Source organism: Lepisosteus oculatus, chromosome 5 (genome assembly GCF_040954835.1).
Source record: "Lepisosteus oculatus isolate fLepOcu1 chromosome 5, fLepOcu1.hap2, whole genome shotgun sequence".
In the NCBI taxonomy this organism is placed as follows: domain Eukaryota; kingdom Metazoa; phylum Chordata; class Actinopteri; order Semionotiformes; family Lepisosteidae; genus Lepisosteus; species Lepisosteus oculatus.
In genome coordinates this window covers 56,920,365-56,940,116 of record NC_090700.1, presented here as the reverse complement: position 1 = coordinate 56,940,116, position 19,752 = coordinate 56,920,365, and the positions used below count along the sequence as shown (strand labels likewise).

Genomic DNA, 19,752 nt, shown 5'->3' with positions numbered 1-19,752 from the left:
ATCTGCGTGATTGGGACCGAAACCCAGACCTCAGTATATGCCCTTGAGTTTCTATGCTCAGATAACCACTGAGCTGAGCATTTTGAATTTACAGGATGAGAGTATTCCCATGTAAATTGCCTGGATAAATGGATACAGCACTCAAGGACAAAAAGATGTCTGTAAGCACGAATGATGTATTAACTCCAGGAGGGGAGAAGCTGGTCTTTTTGGGTAAACACCCGGATATACTTCTACATCCTTAAATAAACATGCAAAAGGCAACTCAGTTATATTTTGTTTATGCATGGTGCACAGTTGTTCGCCAGATATGCTTTAGTGTGGTATTTAAGCTCCTTGAATCTTAAACATCGGGTGCGTGTCCTGGTTTCTTAAGTGCTGAGAGCTGGGTAAAAATACTGCCAGAATATGTTTTTATTCTCCAGTATAGGAGAGTATGTTGGATGCAAAGGTTAGTATAGGGCTGACTGCAGGGTAACTGTTCCATGCAATTTTAATATATGTGTGTGCTTCATGCTGCCAGGTGTACTAGGGAGTAATCTTGGCATCCTCTCAAGAGACAGTGGTGTCAATAAAGGATATTCTGAAGCATGTGGGATTTTTGCAGGCAGCTTTCATTCTGTACTTTCCAAGAAGATAGTTTCTGCACACGCAATAGAGTTTCCAGGGTGTGTTTCCATTCACTGTCTGAATGAGCACGTACATGAGGCAATGCAAGTTCCCCTTTCTTCTCATGCTTTTATAGTCCAGAGGGATTATGCTTTCTTACACATATTTTTCTGTGGTATTACACACGCTGTGTACTGTGTCTCAGCGTACACTTGGTGGATCCATGTTTTTTTATACAGTACATGATATTACGTTTACACTTATTCGTTGGGCAGATGCTTTTATTCAAAGTGACTGACAATTGCATCAAAGAACAGCACCCAAAAAATTATTATGAATAAAACAAAAAACAGTCAGTGCAGCATTAATTAAATGATTATATTCTGCCTAGTGTAATTATGCTAGTGTATTATTAGACATTATATAGATAGACTGGATCTTGGTTCCAGGAAATTTAAGTATGTTGTCTTATTTGTATGTTTTGTATGTTGTTTATTGACCTTGGCATATTTGACCTCAGCTTTGCATGCCTGCAGGACACTATTATGAGGAGAAGAACTGGCATTCAGTGACCCATATACCCAAGGACTTCTTATTACTTTTAAGTGTTCAGTGAAGAGCAGAAATAACATGCTTTTGAACATTCACAAAATAATCTATCCACAACTGGATTATCCATCCAGTTGAAAAGATAGATGATTTCATCTTACTGGACAAGGTTCTCCTGATGGAAATGGGACCTAAACAGGCCTTTATTAATAAATGCCTCTATTTACGCTATGGTTATTATATTTTTAACATGCTTTTAAAAAAGAAATTCACATGTCATGATCAAGAACACAGGCAATACAACATACTGTACACAAATATACATTTTTCCTCATCAAAGAAAGAATGCGACCCCAATGTGTACTGTACACAGTACAGTGTAATGTTTTAAAATATTGTTCATAATAATTAAGCTACATTTTAATTTGTAATAGTTTAAAATGCCTTAAAAATGTAAATAAATATTTTGAGTGGCTGAAGAGAAATCAGAAGCGTTTTTATTTAAACTAGAAAATCGGTGTCTGTAGAGTTAAAGATTTTTAATGGTTCGAGCATCATTAATGCCCCAGCAATATTCATATTGAAACTGTCTGAGTTATGCTTTGCAGTGCAGGTTATTTGATTTCAGTTTCATATGCACATAAAGCTTACAGTGATTCTGTAATGCTTTTGTTGTTATTATTTCAAATATCCCAGTTTTTTAGCTTGTCTGGATGTGTATAGTATGTCACTCAAGACAACCAGTTGAGCCATAACTATAAAACCTAGTTGCAACCAAGACAATGGCACCTCCTTTTATAAATACTGAAATGAAAATGTATTTCATTTTAAACTTATCAGCTACAGGAATTCACTGCACTCTGAAAAACATTGAATACTTCCGAAACCTCACGTTAAAAAGCAGTTTTAAAGACCTGTGGAACAGAGATTTAGAAAAGAAGAAATGCAAAATGCATTTGCCTTCTTTGATTGACTCTCAAAGTGCGCACTGATAAGAATTTGCAAGTAAGTGAAATAAAAATAAAACTTTTCTCTTAGATCAAAGTACTCCAAGAGAATTCATAAAGATAAAATGCTGTCCTTTTTCAGACGGGCAGCTTAATCCATTGAGTGGGTAATGCAGGGCTAATTCCTCACGTATGCAACTTGTATTCAGTGACTCACTTGAAACACAATGAGACAGACTCAGCAAGGCCAAGCAAGCACAAAGCTCTTGTGAAATCTATTAACTCAGTAAAGGATATTACCTTTTAAACCTCATAAACTTTAAAGAGAGAGAGAATATAACAAAGAAGGTAAAGAATGGACGCATCTTTTCCCAGACATGATCAGTGTGTGAATTATGAACAGAGCATTCAATGTACTTGTGAAAAAGAATTTTTATTCTAAACATGAATTCATGCCATTCTTGGTACCAGCACATTACTAACAGGTGGTGTACTATTCAACAGCCTAGGAATCAGCTCCATAATCCTGTAAATAAGAGTTTCCTGGATTTTAAATTAAATTATATTAGTGGGATTGGTGTAAACCTTTATATTCTCAAATTAGATGTTTCATGTTAAAATCAACACACAAGGATCAATGGATAGAGGTTTGAGCATGGAACTGTTCTCACTGTGCATTGGCTACAAAGGAACAAATAAAGGTTAATTCCACGCTAAAATAAGTTGACAAAAAGAAGAAACCCAGTATTTGAATTATTAAAATAATTCTTCTAGTGTGTCAGGCAGGTAGTGTAGGTGTGACTATGTTAATTTGTATAGTCTGAAAAGCTGGAGGTAGTTATAGTAGCAACATTAATGTTAAATTCATTTTTTCCAAAGGCATAGATAAAGAAAGCAGCCAGGCCAGAGCTGTTCTTAATTGCTCAGATCCTTAGTAATGCTGGGAGGTATTATATCAATTGTTCATAAGGAAATAAGAAATGTTACTCATAGACTCTTAACTTAACTACTCCAGCAGGCACTCAAATAGGGGTAATACTGTACACATTGACTGGGAAGTTGCTAATATACCTCTCATCCATAATAAGGATGACAAAACCAAGCAAAGTAATTATAGACTTATAATTATAGAATACTTTTATGACTCATGTAAAGTTTAGAAACAACAACTACAACTAAACTAGAGGATCATCTATAAGGCAGTAGGATTCTAAGACAGATCTTGCTTCACTAACAAGAGTTCGAGTTCTTTGAACAAGCAGCAGCAATCGTACAAATAGAGCACGAGATATGATATACTTAGATGTCCAGAAATACTTTGATTAAGATTTTCATAAAATATTAATCCTTAAATTGCAGATGGTGCACATCTCAAGATTAGGAACTGATTAATAGATAGAAAGCAGAATGTGTAGTTAAGGGCTGAAAGCTGCATTAGGACCACTGCATTTTTAATTTTGCCTTAATGATCTTGATTCAGGTATGGTTAGTAACAAATGTATAGATTATTTTGAAATACAAGGATTAGTACTGTAGAAACTGCAAAAGAAATTCAAAAATACAGAAAACCCTAAGGAGATAATATGTAATGTGTTACATTCAGGTAACAAAAATAGGAATTATAGATATACTTTGATCTATATTGTCCTGTATCTATATTGATATAACTATATAGATACAGGACACGAAACTTCAAGAAGCTGTGAAAAAGTTTTGAATATTTATCATTTTTGCTTTGGACACAGTTTGACAAAGTTATAAACTATTCATCAGTGATAAAAGGAATTTATCTAATCCTTTCAGTCTTAGCTGATAGAAATCGGATGAACTTGATGGACCAAATAGTTTCCTCTTATTTGCAATCTTTCTTATGTTCAGGCTTAATGTTTACATTCTTCACCATTAGGTCATATCCATCTTCATTCATACTGGCCAATATCCAGGCCTCACGAGCCTCAGGACCAGTTTCTACATAAATAAGAAAGTAAGATCGGTTACAGACAAGAGGAAGCCATTTGTCCAATCTAGGTCAATTGATTGCTCGTAGCTACAGTTACTTATTTGAGAATTTCCTCCAGCCAGTTCTTGAAGGCCGCCAGGGTTTCAGCTTCGACGCTGTGGCTGGGCAGCTTGTTCATGAAAAGAAAAAAAGCAGTATGTGTGATTCATAAACACTTTTTTTCCTGTTAAAGGTTAAATATCTTACTGACGGAACAAAGCCGCTGTATCTGTTCTGTTGAACATCCTACCTGACCTGATTATGAATTCTCCTTGCTTGCTTCCTGTGCTGTGCACTGTGTATATCTATGGGACCACAACCAGAAGTCACTGGAGTCACGAGGATCGGGGCTGGAGAGTCCAGTTTGAAAAACTGGAAAAACCTGGAAAAACGGTGATGATCAGAGCTATGCAATTCAGTGGATATTCTAATCACTAAATGGAATAGATTCAGGGCTGAGCTGCTTGAGGAATTCCCTGGTACTCTTTTTTCTTTCTGTCGTTTGTCCGAGATCACTTATTGTTTCTGAATCCTGCCAAGAAAACAAAGGAATAAAGAAAGCTTCTTGGCCTCAGATCACCGGTGCTGTGCACACAGGCATGTGTGCTGAGCCACAGACATGGGTGACCAGAAGAGAGTCATACAGGGGAACCTCAAGGATAGATGTGCCTGGTAAAAAGGAGTGTGTGGGGGCTGTACCATGGTCGGCTGTGCACTACTGTAAATGACATACTTGTATTTAATCAAAACAGAAGCAGCAGTGTGGAATACAGTAGTTATATAGACACACCAAAAGAAAAGAAAAGCTGTCTTCAAGAATCAATAGATCATAACCGGGTCCGTCCCTGGTGTCTTACCTAGCTACATTGGTTAATCGCACAGTCCTGGCTTAGCCGTGTTGTTGATATTGTTATCAAAAAAGAAATTGATAGTTTAAGCAAGTTTTGATCTTGCTAGAGCAATATGTGTGAAGTGTATTGTTTGTTTAAGCATACAACAGCATTATCCCCACATCCCAGCGGTCGGAGGCTCAGAGCCCTAGCCAGGGCTAACTCATCTCTGGACTGTTACCACTAGCAGAGTGTGCACTGGTCAGGCTCCATGTTCTGTCTTGCTTATCCATCTTTTTCATTTTTGTAAATTACTGATCTGAAGTCCACCTCAATCCATTTTCATAAGGATCACAGTCGACTACTATCCACCAGTGGATAGTTCTTTAAATTCGTAAGTGACGTGGTACTTATTCTTTAAAAATTGGTAACTCCTGCCCGGTAGTGACTCTGCTTCGTCCTGATTACTCTCTGTGCGACTTGTCTCTGGTTTCTGTGTTGGTATTAGAAACCTGCAATGCCATTGGTATATCCCGTGGATAACGGAGTGTAAATTGACGGGCTGTACTCCAGTGAAGTCTGGAATATAAAAGTGTTCACAGAAATGGGTATGCTCTTGGCAAAATCATTACAGGTTGAGGCCATTTAATTAACCTAGCTGATTAATCCACTTGGTCAATTTCTGATATTCTCTACATCAGTAACTCTTTATTTGTAATAATATCAGTGGTCTGGGCTCACAGGACACCCCTTCTTCACACATGAAGAAGGCTCCACAGCTGAAACGTTGTTTCCTTTCTTCTCTTTTCAGGATGGAATACACCTATTACTTGTTCCTTTCACACTTGTAATGTTTGTTCTCATTCAAATTACCTCATTTACCCTAATTATTGGTCACCTCAATGTACGAATGTTTGTTTTTTTTCTATTGTGAGGTTAAAATGTTGTAACTGTCAAAGTAGAAACTGTCACTGGCGCTTTCTATTTCTACAAAATGTGTGACTTGTGCAGAGACTCCCAGTGTGGCTTCCACCCTCGCTTAGGCTTACCAAATACTTGGAAAGCTGAGCTGTTGTTTCTGGGGCAAATCCGGTCTGAATTCTATTCTTGCCTTCTGTAGATGACCCAGTTACTCGGTGGAGAAGCTCGACAGTCTCTGTTTATGAAGTATATGACACTGTTTCTGGGAATCCTCCCTTCTCCCCAGAGAAAAACCAAGCTGCTGTAATGTAGGAAAGCTTATGTGTTCCTTTTATTTGGGCACTATGTTATTTTGACCAGGGGTGGAAATATGGAGCACTGACAGATGATCATGAGTTCAAATCGCAGGTGGGGACACTGCTGCTACAGACTAGAAGCACAGTGTCTTAGCCCAATTGCTCCAACAAACCCAGGTGTAGAAATGGACATTGTACCTTGTATGTCAAAAACTAGCTAACTGCATTCTCTGCAGGTCAACTGTGGACCAAATCAGTATTAAGTGAGTTGCTGAAGGTGTTATTTCCTAACAGGACTGTTACAAGTCTTGTGTGTTCCACACCAGCCATATGTTCTAATATTCTTATCTCATCTGTATGATCGTCACTTCTTGTGTTGCACAGGGTGATTCAGAGTTACATGCCTTGGCATGTTCCTAAGTAGCACGATTAATCTGGGAAGCGAAGAGGGTCCAGTCAGAGAAGCGTTTTGTGAAAATGAGAAATGTATGCGTTCACTACAGAAATACATGTGTTTGTGCCAGTGAGGAGAAGGTGATGCAGGTGATCTGGAACTACCCTTCAGATTTCTTTGCACCAACTCTAGACGCGCATGTTCTGGCTGTGTCCGTGCAGCTCTGCCTCACTGTGTGTCTGCGTTCTGCTGCAGCCCCTCTCCAAGCCATCTGCTCAGGGAGCTAATTCCCCAGGCCAGGCCTCTTCCTGCTCTCGGTGTCCCCCGGGTTTGAGCACTCGCCAGCATGCTGACATGCCTAATCACCTCCCCCCATGAGCCTCTTCAGTAGATGCTGCCATTATTTTTCTTAAACCAAGAACATAAGAGGGCGACAGATTCCGATTTGCTCTGGTGAGGCAGTGAAACGTCAATTTTAAATGTTTGCTTTTATATTCCTCAGGCTTTTTAAATCTTATTTTCATTATGCAAGAAACAGATGGAATTTTTTGGCATTTCTGTTTTAAAAATAAGGGCCATAAAATTTGTGCTCAGTTAAGAATAACTTTCCCCATATACTTGAATTTGATATACTGTAAAATTGCAAAAGCAAACATGCCTGTCTTCTTTAAATAAGTTTTCCTTTCAGTGTTTTGGGATGAATTTGCCATTGACAGAAAGGTCTTCTGCAAATCTGAGCTGCAAATCCAGATGCAATAATGAAATGCTATACTTGAGTACTGAAGAGGAGATACCACTCTGTTTCTTCCTGCATATTAGTCTGTTGCAGCTGATATTTCTGAATGAATTTCATATCTTAGAGGTAGATATCTTAAAAATTCACATACTGTATCATATCCACTAGCTTCCCATTCCCAGGCTTTGGGTTCACACTTTCTTTAGCTTAATTATTCATGGAAACCCCCAGTGATCTTAAGCATAAGCCCACCCTATATGCTGACAGAGTACTGCAAAAGCTTTGCTTTCAACAAAATGTCAGTGACCTTGAACAGAAGTTACTCAGCTATTATTGAGTTAATAGCCCCGAACAAATTAAATATTCCAGCCACACATTTACTGGCTCTGATGCTCTGTGTGCAGAGAAAGGAGAAGTACATTGATTTTAATGTAATGATCTATTCTTGGATCTGAGCTGTTAAGGCATGCTTAGGGCATGATCTTCTGTGCATGTACGGGATTGTGTAGAAACACCGTGCAGTGTTAATGCTGTCAAAGGTTCATTTTAAACTGAAAAAATAATAATAATGAAAAGAGTGCATTTTTATTTTGCTTTTAGATGGCAACAGAAACCTGCATGCTGTAATACTGTAGGTGTGCAGTGTGGCCTGGATACAACCAAAATGCTGGTTTAATATTGATTTACAGACTAATTTAAAATCAATACAAACACAAGAAGGAGTCATTAGATAGATTTCTAACTGCTAGTGTTAAGAATGGGTTATCCTTCTGAAGATCCTGCTGTGTGATTTCTGTGATACATTTCCATTAAAGATCTTTCTAGATGACCTCTCACCAAATGGGTTTTCTACCCCATTATGTTTCAAATCGTGGATTCTTGAAGTCTCTCAGCTGTCCTTTTTTAAATCTTGATTTACAGTATTTGAAACTCACTGCAGTATCCAGCCATCTATGAAATAATCCCATGAATTCTGTTAATGATTTCATAGTGCAGAACATTTTACAAAGAGCACATTCTCACAGTCCTTCTGTTCGTATCATCTCAAGGTATTTTTGTTGAAAACCTAATACAAGGCATCACTCATTTTATTAATACAGGCGTAACATAAGGTCAGTGAATCTGTGAAGCCTTCTTCACGTGTGAGGGAGAGAGGGAAAGTAGCAGATAAATAAGGGGTAGGAGAACAAGAAAGGAGAAGGTCGGTGGGGGCGAGGAGCAGGTGAGAATGAGTGTCCAGACCCAGGGGGAACTGGAGGAGAGTTGTGGGAAGCCGAGGTCTGCAGAGGAATGGACAGAGGTGCTGTCCAGTTCTGCCAGCTGTCATCTCCGCGCCGGGGTGCCTCAGCCCTGAGGCGGCTCCCCTGTGCACCCGGAGTGACAGACAGCCAGCTCTGCCTGGATGGTGGAGTGGGCCGCCGGAGCAAGGGGCAGCACGCCGCTGCCACCACATGTGTGATGAAGCTGCAGCTGCCGCCCCAGTGCTGGAAGAAAATGATCTTGCGGGCGGCTGCTCCTGCTGGCTCTCCCAGCTGTCGTCCCTTTGAACACCACTGGCGTTCATGCCGTGAAAAGTCATCCAGCCCTTTTCACTTGCCTCATGTCTCCCAGACACGCTTGAGGACATTAGAAACAGTGGCCAGATCCAGTCTGCCTTGCTCCACAGTCCTGCAGGTATCCCAGGGGTTCAATTGTTTATTACCCGGAGGAAAACAGTGGTTTTGACCACGTTTTGACCAAGGACTGTGTTCAGAACTTTGGACCAAAGGGTAGTAGGAATGCCACAGACATCTAAACTTCGTATCTGAACGTGATTTTTTATCCAAAATTGCTCCAAAATTTTATCCAAAAAAGCTGCCCAAAGTTTTAAGTAAAAGCATAGTAAGACGCGTACTTGGTAAGTGACTTTGGATAAAAATGTCACCCCCATAAACGAATAGTGCCTAACAGAGTGAATTCATTAAGTAAGTACAAAATGTATATGATCTTTGAGATTCTAGGACGATGGCTGGCTCTCTCTGCTTTCAAAAATGTTTCATAATAGGATAGGTCTAACTTATTTTACCCTCCTCTGTACTACATGAGTAGGACTTTAAAAATGACAGCTCTTGTTCGTTAAGCTATTATCAACTGGTTAAGGGGGATGAACTATATGTCCTTATTAAAATAGTTACATTACAGTTTTCTCCACCACTTAGTTTTTTATTCACAAACACAGACATGAAGAGCATGCAATTAGCTTACTGCTGTCAGCTAATGACAGCTGCTGGCTTGATGTTATCTTTCGAAAGATATTTTAAAAGAATGGCATTAGCATTACTGCTTATGTATTATAGTGCAACGTAGTGCATTACTGCTACATGCATTAGCAATACTTCTGAAAATTGTTAGAACAAGCCCATATGAACTGCCAAGCTGACAAAACGTACCGTCAACGTGATCTGTGATTTGAGCATGTGTTCTTGTGTTCATTATGGTTTGGTCAGACGTGACTTACTGTAACAATTGCTCTTCTGACCATTTGACACTTACAGTACATCTCTGGATCATAGGAATCATCTGCTAATAAATCCACACGCTGCTGAAGTTCATACGCTCTAATCTCTGAATTCATGACGACATTTGCATTTTGGGTTGACCATCATACTTTTTGTCAAGTTGTCTCAAACTCCACTGTTCCCTTCACAATATAAATGACTTACTTGTCCAAAATGAAGGCTTATGAAGAGAACAGGAGAGTCGTGATGCAATGTCCACAGTGCTTCTTTGCTCTTTATGGCTAAGGATTACTGCTGCTCCCTCTGCTAAACTTAACATTTTGGAGAGACTCCGTAAACTCATTACATTTTAATTATGTGAAATGTTAGAAAGGCCTATCTCCCCAGGGATTCTTTTTGTAGCATCCTTTTAAACATCTGAAATTGAAAAGTGTGAATAAGTTAAAGGGCGCTATTTAAAAAAAAATCCCACTACTTTCTTCGCAGTTATTACTCTATAATTGCATATCATTTATGACCTCTTAATAAAGTATTTATTGTATTAACTATCTTCATTTTGTTGTATGACAGTTAAGTATCACAGTTAAATGAGAATTTCACAATGAGAATGAAATGAGACTGAAAATAGATTCTCCTGTAGCTGTATTCAAAGCTGCAGTTTGTCAGAATTCAATATTCAATATTCAGAATATTTCCCTATACTTGTACTCTGACCAAGTACCATGTGGTCACATTGAATATATACATACACATTGACTAGATACAGGGATTCCTTTTAAATTCTCAGTGTCCTGGCTCCTCAGGATACAGCTCAAAGTCTTTATTTTGCTAGTTTTTGTAGTTGAAACCATATAAAATGTCTTCTCCTTGAAAGAACACATAATGTAATTGCTACTTTGGCATATTTTCTAAACTTGTTTTTCTGTAGTTCACAGATGAGCATCTCCTGGTGTTCCAGGTCGATATCAGCATTCTGTGCAAGAGAAAGACTTTCTAAACGGCACAGGGGAAAAGGAAAGACTGTCATCATTTGAATTGAATTAACTCTCTGCAGTTGGGCTTTTAATTATAACACCAACACAAAATATTGTTCCACGTTGCTGTGTTTGTTCACTGAGTTGATGTAATTTCCCATAAGCTTTATCCCATCTCTACAAACGTAATTGAATTGTGTCTTTGATGGATGTTTCTTGAATATTCCTCTTCTCCCTGTTGGGGAAAAAAAGCATGCTGAAAGATTCATAAAATCAACAGTACACAAGACCCAAGGCCTGTTGGCTCCTTCGGAAGTACAGTGACTCTGTGGACCCCAAATTTACTTAGTTTTTAATCAAGCTAAAATTGTAATCAGAATTAGGAACTTCACAATGGTACTCTGACATAAGCAAAGCTTGTATTACACACATTAATTCTACCACAACAGAGTATAACTACACACGGTATAGTCAATGAATTGTCCTGAGGCTCAGTATTCACATTTCAGCTTCTGCTGACTTTGATGGGATAAATCAGCTGTTGTTTTACTTGATTTATTGGTGAATTTTAACATACGTGGGCAGATCTGGTGGTATTTCACTAGAAAAACCCTTTTTAATTTTTTCTCTGCTTGTTTAAAGATGTTCTTTGATTCTGTGTCACATTAGTTTATTTTCCTTCCATCATTTTATAGAGCTCTTGTGCCGCACTCAAATCTTCAGCCTTTAAGAAATACAAACACGCAATCAGAGAAATTAAAAACCACATGTATCAAATAGAATTTGACTTCTCTTCTTTTGACTCATTGAATGACTCCTTCTTTCTTTGACTTTTAATCAGAGACTCAGCAGAGTGATTTGTTCTGTTTTATATTACTCCACATATCTCTGGGACCTTGCAATCAGATTTAATTGATACTGAAACAATCACCACTGCCTGTGGGGGAAGTGCAATGAAGCTGGGTTAGAGGGGAGCTCGGGAAAGTGAAATCAAAGGAAGGCAAAACAAGACCCCAAATTAGAATCGGGCTGACTCTGAACATCTCCTCTTCCCATAAATCAACGTCTTCTTGCATCTTTCTACACGTCAACCAGCTCTTTTAGTCTGGCACGGACCTGCGCGTTCAGAACGTTGTCAGCAGTCGGCTCAGAGCTGATTGATACACCCATCTTCGTGTTGCTGTGCGTCAGTCTTACCTCAGAGAGATATGTAAGGGGCAAAAATTGAATCGAGATAATAGATTTACAATTTTTGAAAATTTGAAAGTGTGAGTGGTCAGAATAACAATATAATTCTCAGCGTCATACCTATGTAACACACTATAGTTGCCCAAACATCCCTTTTAAACTAATGCCGGAGGGAACTCTATATTATTATCTTAGAAAATTCCCAGAAATACTGTTATTGACTTATGCATCTGGGACCGTAATTCAGCAACAGGTTATATGTGTCTTCCTAGGGCCATCGTGGCTAACATCCATAGAACAGACACACTGCTAACAAGGGCAGCAGAAGAACAGCATAGGCATTAGTGCACTTTTTTGACATTACAAATGCAGAGACCTTGGAAACAAGCTGGAAGACCACCAAATCTGTGGTCTTGTCTGCATAATACTGTACAGAGGTAAACAACTGCTAACAGGAGAGATAACACTGGGACAGTAATAGCAATTTAAAAGGCAAACTGAATGTTATGACAAATACATCAAAAAATAGAATTGAAATCAAATTGTGCAGTGCAAGTAAGAACTCGTTTAGAATGTGGTACCCAATTTTGGCCGTCACGTTACAAAAAAGATATTACTGCTCTCTAATCAATCGGTGGCCAGGCACACACCTGGGCATGAATGAATTGCCTTCTGTGATCTTTAGTCTTGACCAGAGAGGCATATAGTACGAGAGGACCTGATTCAAGGACATAGAATCCTCAGAGGCATTGACATGTTACTGAAACCTTGTATTCTTTCAAGAAACGCCTGGATCAGAATTAGCTGCTAGAAACCCAATGAGCTAGATTTCTCAAACAGCTTCCTCTTGTTAGTAACATTTCATATATTCTCATTTCTGGCAGCAACAGCACTTCGAAGGGTGATGCATTCACGACCTCAGCAAGGCTTGGCCTGTTTAGTACTTCAGAAGCACTTTCACTGGATGTTGATGTAGTGAACCAGTGGGTGGCATCTTTCTGTCTGCACCCGGAAGTCAAAACTGATAGTTATTGTGGTGCAGTATAGTGTTGAGCACTGTGCAGTACTTGGTGCTATTTTTCGGATGAGAGTCTCAGGACATTAAAGACCCCACTACACCTTTCGAAGAATTGATGTTTTAATTCCAATTCTGTGGTCCAAGTCAAAAACATTCTGTAAAATCTGTTCCACATGTTTATTGTCAGCATTAGTATGAGGGTTTATACAAACCTATCAATATACTGTAATATTAAATACCTTTACATACTTGTCAAGTTCCTCAGATGATTGGACATGATTCGACCGTTTGCACCACATTTGATCAACTTCAGAAAGTTATGTCCTCGTGACATGTTTGGTCATTCCAGGAAGAGCAAGTACCATAAGTGTCCATAGGCTTCAGAAAGTTAGGCACACTTCTAAATTGTTTTAAATTGCCTTCCAGAGTGCAAGTGTTTGGAATATGACTAAATTAGACTAAATGATAGGGTATTTATTGTTGTATTAATAGGTTTATATGGAGCCTTTAAGATTGAATTTTGCTTCCTTTGCCTTCTTCATCACTAAAATCTCCCTTGAAACACTTCAAATTTGTAGTTAAATAAAAACTACATAGGATAATTTGTGCCTCTCCAATGGCACAGTTGTTCCACCCAGGGGAACTTCCTCATTTAAGGAAAACCTCGATGTTCTTAAATCTGTCTTTGCATTCTGAGTTCTAATCATCTCAAACCAGACAAGTAAAGGAATAGATGTGTCTTTGTTTCCAGCGGGTAAATGGCTATTTAAAAGATTATCATAAATAATAATTTGCGATGTTTGTGGTGAATGATTTATGAGGTCTGGTGTTTGAATTTCTGCAGCCGTCTGAGGTTTTACTCTTTTGATTAATGTTCCACTGCAGTCTAAGGAGGGGATCAGGAGAGAAGAGATCAAGCAGAGAGAATGTGAGAATCTCTCCTGCTTATTTCTGCATTTTAACCATGCTTATATCATGCTTTTAGTTTGTTTAGCTTTTGCTTCTGATAGTTTGTATCATACAGTTCCTTGCTGCCTATAATTTGCTGTGCTTCTATCATTGTTGTAATATACTACACTTTACTCCCATGTTTGCAATAGTAACTAGTTCTAATAGTAATTATTATTATTAAGAAAAATATAATATTACTTCTTAGTTCTTATTAGGTCTGATTATTATTAATAACAATTTAATAATTCCATATTTTGGTCTCGACTGTGGTATAGTTAGCACACTCATCAAGTTTATACTTAGATGATTAGGAAGAAGAGCACATGCAGCAGACGCAGAAACAGAAATACCTTGCAGGTGATGGATTCATGCAGACAGGGGCAGGGATTTGCAGGAAGGTGGCAAAAACATCAATTATAATTACGGCTACTTACAAAATGAAAAAGACGCTTAGCTCTTTTTGTTGACGCATCATTTACTTCTTTGAGACAATGTGGGGAATAAATTACAAAGTCGAATAAAGTGTTAAAATTGATCGTTAATAGTTAAGAGATGCTACTGTTTGCTAAAATTGTAGTATGGCATAATACGGCTTAGTTTAGAATAGTTTGTAGGGTATTGGTCACCATGTTATAGAAAAGACATACCTGCTCTGGAATCAGTTCAGAGAACGGCAACCAGGCAGACTGAAGCAACTAAACTGGTTCAGTGTAGAACAGAGGAGATTCTAAGGGGACCTAATACAAGTACTCAAAATACTCAAAGTCAAACCAGCGGGTTTTGATCATTGAAGACGATGCCCCGGCATCTCTCAAGAAACAGCTGGATGAGTTCCTTGGATCAATTAACTAACTTCCAAGTGGGCTAGATATACCCAGAGAGGCTTTTGTCCTGTTACTGTTCCTACAGTATGTACTGTACTGTGCCGTGGTATTGTATACCTTAAGCTTAAATAAAGCAAGATCAAGTAAAATCCCAGCTGAGTCCTCAGGATGTAGGAAAACCCCACCGGATTGAACAGTTTTCACTTTAACTGGGAAAATAGGTGGGGTCACTCTTTGGCGAAAATTGCCACCTTCCTCCCTACAGCTACAACTTGATGGTCCAGGTAAAGAAGTGAATATGTAAAATCCCTTCCTTACACACCTACGCTACGCAGTTGTGTGTATTTGCTTTTCTTCCTCCCTGCAATGCAGGGCTCGCCAAGGTCTGATTTAGTGTGACTCGGGTGGGAGGGGGTGTGCGGATGTCAGGAGGCAGCACGTGTGCTGGAGAAGCGCAGCTGCCCGTGCAGAACTATTTTTACACAGGGGGCGGTAAGCAAACCTGTCGGAGAGGATCGGGGAGCCGCGTTGACATGGCCACTCCAAACTGACGCGGCCAGAGCTCGTGGAGGGGCCCCGAGACAAAATCGTCATCTCAGAAAGGTCAGGCAGCTCCAGCAGCTCTTAACGAAGCTGGGCCAAGAAAGTGCCAATGCGACAGTCTTCTCCAAGGCCTTTCTCCATCCCACGCTCTTTCTTTAAGGAAAGAAACTGAAGAATCACCTCACAGTGGCGTCACTGGAGAAATTTCGAAGTTACCCGGAAGCCTGATCACTGCAGAACTGCGGTGGCAGTATCTCAGCCTGCGTAGTAGCTGAAAACCGAGGCTTTGAAAAATAAGGAAATATGTTGAAATACAATGTCTTGGAAGGGTGGTTTTCTTAGGGAATTCAACATCTGCTGCTGGATTACAAAATGGATAGCCTGTAGCAGAAATATAGGGGATTGCTTTGGAGGAGGGACTGAGTGAAACACAGTAAAGGACAAAGGTCTGTCCACAGTTGTAAATCAGGAACTAAGGTCAGCACATTGAATTAATTGGTGTAAGAATTATTTTAAATGACTAAAACATAATGACATTATAAATAAAGACATGTTTTAGCAATATTTGAAGTGGCTCAATATGTCTTCATTCTCAAAACAGGTCTGATAAAAGCTTTGCATATTTGAAGAGTTCTAGATTTTTGTTATATGGGGTCAGGTGCTGCTGATTTCCTGACTTTGTGCAGTTCCAGGTACTGTTGGGATACTTTTTTTTCTTGCTTTGGCATCATCTGTCTTAATTCTTCTGTCAGTTTCTGCCTGGTTTCAGGTACAGGTACAGATCAGTGATGAGAAGACACGCAGTTTCTCCACCTTCTCTGCATAATAATTTCGATGTGTGCTTTGGGTCTTCTTGTCCTGTTGTGCTTTTCTTCATTTCTTAAATCGTTTTTTACCTTCAGTGCACATATAAAAGGTTTCATCTAGAAGGCCAAAACAAAACATTATAAAAACCACATGTGTATTGCATGTCAAACTAATGCAGGGTGTGTCATCATATGCCATACAGTATCTCGATGTTCTGTGTGGGTGGTGCCCACAAAAGTAAATGGATATAGAATCATTGATAGAACTTTGTGAAATGTGTACAGGCAACATGACAAACAATGTTTGTACTTTGTACATATATTTTATTTCTCCTCTATACTGGTGTTAATTTCTTGCTCTGGACAAATCCCATGTGCTATATGTACTTTAATGGAAAATGGGGGGTCAGTAGTCACAAACAGGTGGTGTTAATAAGTGCAGCTCACACCTGACCAGAAATACACTGTACCAGTGGCCCTCTGCCAGGAGAAACTTGCCAGATTCGTATTCTGTGATGGTGATTAATGTCCTCTGGGGTCTGCGTCAAGACCACTAAATGGATTTCACTTGTCATCTGAGCCAAGTTACAAACCCAGGCCTCTAGGGCTGCATGAGGTTTGCAGAGTACGTCTAACAACCCAGTGCTTTAATTTATCATTCCTCCTCTTTTCAGAGGTAGTTTCAGCCATAAATGAGTGTGGCAAAGATACACAACTTTCCCAGTCAGGTGGAGCAAGAACAATCATGAGTGTTATTTTCCACTGTGTTTCATCACAGTGACAGCGCTGTATCCTCTTGTCCCTTCTGTTTGTATGACTGGATGAGGAAACACACCTGTGCAGTCTGTTTTTTGTTTTGTTCTTTCTTGTCTGACTTCCTACTTTCATTGAGAAGAACTATTTTATAATAAAGAAACCGCCAACTTTTGACAGGCTGTTTTTGCTTAACTGCAATAGAGCACCAGCTGTCTCACATCTGGTGCAAGAAGGTGCATCATTTTTATCACACCATGCAATGGACTTACAATGGGCTTTGAGTCCCATCTTTCACCCACTGATTTATTGTTATATGGCTAATATCCCAGGGCACATAATCCACAAACATCATTAACATCAGACACTTAAAAATAGCCATTGGGAAAATAGAATAAGGCCTTTTTAAGATGTAAGGTGAAGGGTGTTTATTTTGACACCATCAAAGGGTTTTGAGAAGTTGCACAGTCTATACATTCTACTGTTAACTTTCTTTGCTGTTTCCTTTTATAAAATTATTACATGTTAATAAATCACTAAAATATGAGGCTCCAGATGAAATCCTTTAAGACATATTTTGCCCATTACTCCCGTAAATATGCTGCAGATAATTGTGTTTTGTTGTCCTCTGTTACGCTAAATTTCCTCAATGTGATTTATCATGTGAGGAAAAAAATGCAATACTTGCCTTGGGATGTGGAAAATCTAACAAAAACTTGGAATAAGCTATGGCATATAATTTTGTCTAGGATTCTAGAGATACCATTAAAACAAGTTGAAATACATTTTAAAAATTCAGACTTCAGACTGACTGGGTGAGAGGCATATGTTTCTCAGCTTTCATGCTTAATTGCCAAACTGTCACATTAGAGAACTCTGATTATTCCAGGTGTGTGTTTGTTTGTAAGGGATGATGCTAAGCAGTTGTGGATATTATAAGCAAAGACACATTTGACAATGACAACTCGTAGACTTAACAGCTTTATAAAAGCAGAGATAGAAAGTAATAACGCTAGTCTACTGAAAGGCATTTCTATATTCAGTGCAAAAACAATGCAGAGGAGAGGAGGAATCTAGGAATCACACACTGTGAATGTTCACTCCCTAGTCTCCTGGAGAGAACCTGAGTAAATATCAACAAGAATAAATACGGCATGAGCTCATGCATATTTCAGAGCAATTTCTATGTTCATCATTTAACTGTTATCTAATTACAACCTGCAGCTGAATGTGCATTTAAGAAATACTCTAAAAGCCATTGGATACAATTTGGTTTTATGCAGAATAATAATTGCTTATTTGGAAATAAAACATAAACCATGGAGCATTTGCTTTTAGTACTAGTTAGTGATTTTCCCAGTTAAAATGACTATGGGGAAACCACATAATCTAATAGAAACGCACATACTAGATACTACCAGCACACCTGTTCAGGTGGCACCCACTGGTGTATTGCTGTCCATGGGAATGTATTCTAGAAAGTAGTTTTCATGGTCATCTGAGCAAGCCAGCCCAATTTATAAGCACTCTTCAATTAAATTGGACTTAGAGCTACTTGACGTTACAGATATCTGTAGGCAAGGTGTCGTGGTATTGTGGTGGTAACACCACAGCGCAGTTTAGTGAAATCGGTGTATGTGTTTTTACACATAGTAAAAGTGCAAGCTGTGCAATTTCTGCACCCTGGCAGGAGGCAAGAGACACTCTCTTCGTAGTGGCACATTGACAGTATAGTGGTAAGGAGGAGTGGGCCAAGTCTCCTGAGAACCATTCGCTTTCTCCTGCTGGTACCAAGGCTTTTCAGTTTTTTACCTTTAATCCTTTTTTCTGTAGCAGAGATTTTGCAAAAACATTACAGATGCCTATCGCCATGAATTAATGATTGATTAGACCAAGATATCTCCAGAGGTTGTCGAAATATAAATCCATTCTGCTGTTGGTGATTACAATCTACATCCCTATGGCTATAAATAGGTTTGCTGCCCCGAGCAAACCTACATAAGGCAGGAGCTTTTGAACAAAATAACCCAGATTTGGCAATCATAGGGTCTTCAGTGACTGTGAACTGTGTGTGATTGCAGTTTTGTCCTTGTCTTTTAGCGGGATGCGAAGGGACAGTATCTGTTTGACCTCATCTGCCACCACTTGAACTTACTGGAGAAGGACTACTTTGGAATACGATATGTGGACCCTGACAAGCAAAGAGTGAGTTCCTGCGCAGCACTTCCTATTGTGCTAATGTAGAAAGTTCGTACTTAATTTTAAGTCTTTATTCCAAACATGACTTCTAGTTTGGTGTAAGATGAGTTTAAGATACTGTACAGGGATCAGCATTATCCCCGTTGTAGCACAGGACTGTATAAAATGTACCTCAAGCACTAAGAAGTTTGATGGTGATGGAAAATGATTAAACTATTAATTATTAAAGATTATACAAAGGTTTACCAAACTGGAGTTTCTACATTACTCTGTACGTACTGTAAAACAACGTTTATGTTCACTATAGTTATTTAAGGAATTCTAGGAATATTTTAATAATTGTAGTTGTATCTCTGTTTAACAGATTCCTCTTTATGGTTTTCTTTTCCAGTTGTCTCCTTCTCTCTAACAAATAGAGAGGTCACCTGTTCTCAGCTTAACTGTTGTTTATACCAGTGAATTTCTCAGTGCCCTGTTGAACGAGCAGGCTTTCATGAAAAATGTACAGTATCTGTTCCTTGAGTAAGACCTTGGTCTTCCCACTATGGCCATTAAGGTCCATTGCTGCAATGTCACGCTTAAGTTAAATTTTGTTTAAGTGTCTCTGAGGAAGTAGCCTTCTGTGGTGTAAACGTTCAAAAAACAACAAGTCGAATTAATCATCCGTTAAGAGATATCTCAGTACCCTTCGCTATTGTGAAAATCTTAGAGGATAGG

At 38.9% G+C, this 19,752-nt stretch overlaps 1 protein-coding gene across 3 annotated transcripts in view; it reads left to right on the top strand.

Moving 5' to 3' along the window:
- The window catches only part of LOC102687745 (FERM domain-containing protein 5), a 132,200-nt gene that overhangs the window by 74,365 nt on the left and 38,083 nt on the right, over nucleotides 1-19,752 (top strand). For all 3 annotated transcript variants that reach the window (XM_015343767.2, XM_015343769.2, XM_006628889.3), the window contains exon 2: nucleotides 18,937-19,041. In XM_015343767.2, coding sequence (XP_015199253.1) covers nucleotides 18,937-19,041 — 105 coding nt within the window. The remainder of the gene's footprint in view (nucleotides 1-18,936; nucleotides 19,042-19,752) is intronic.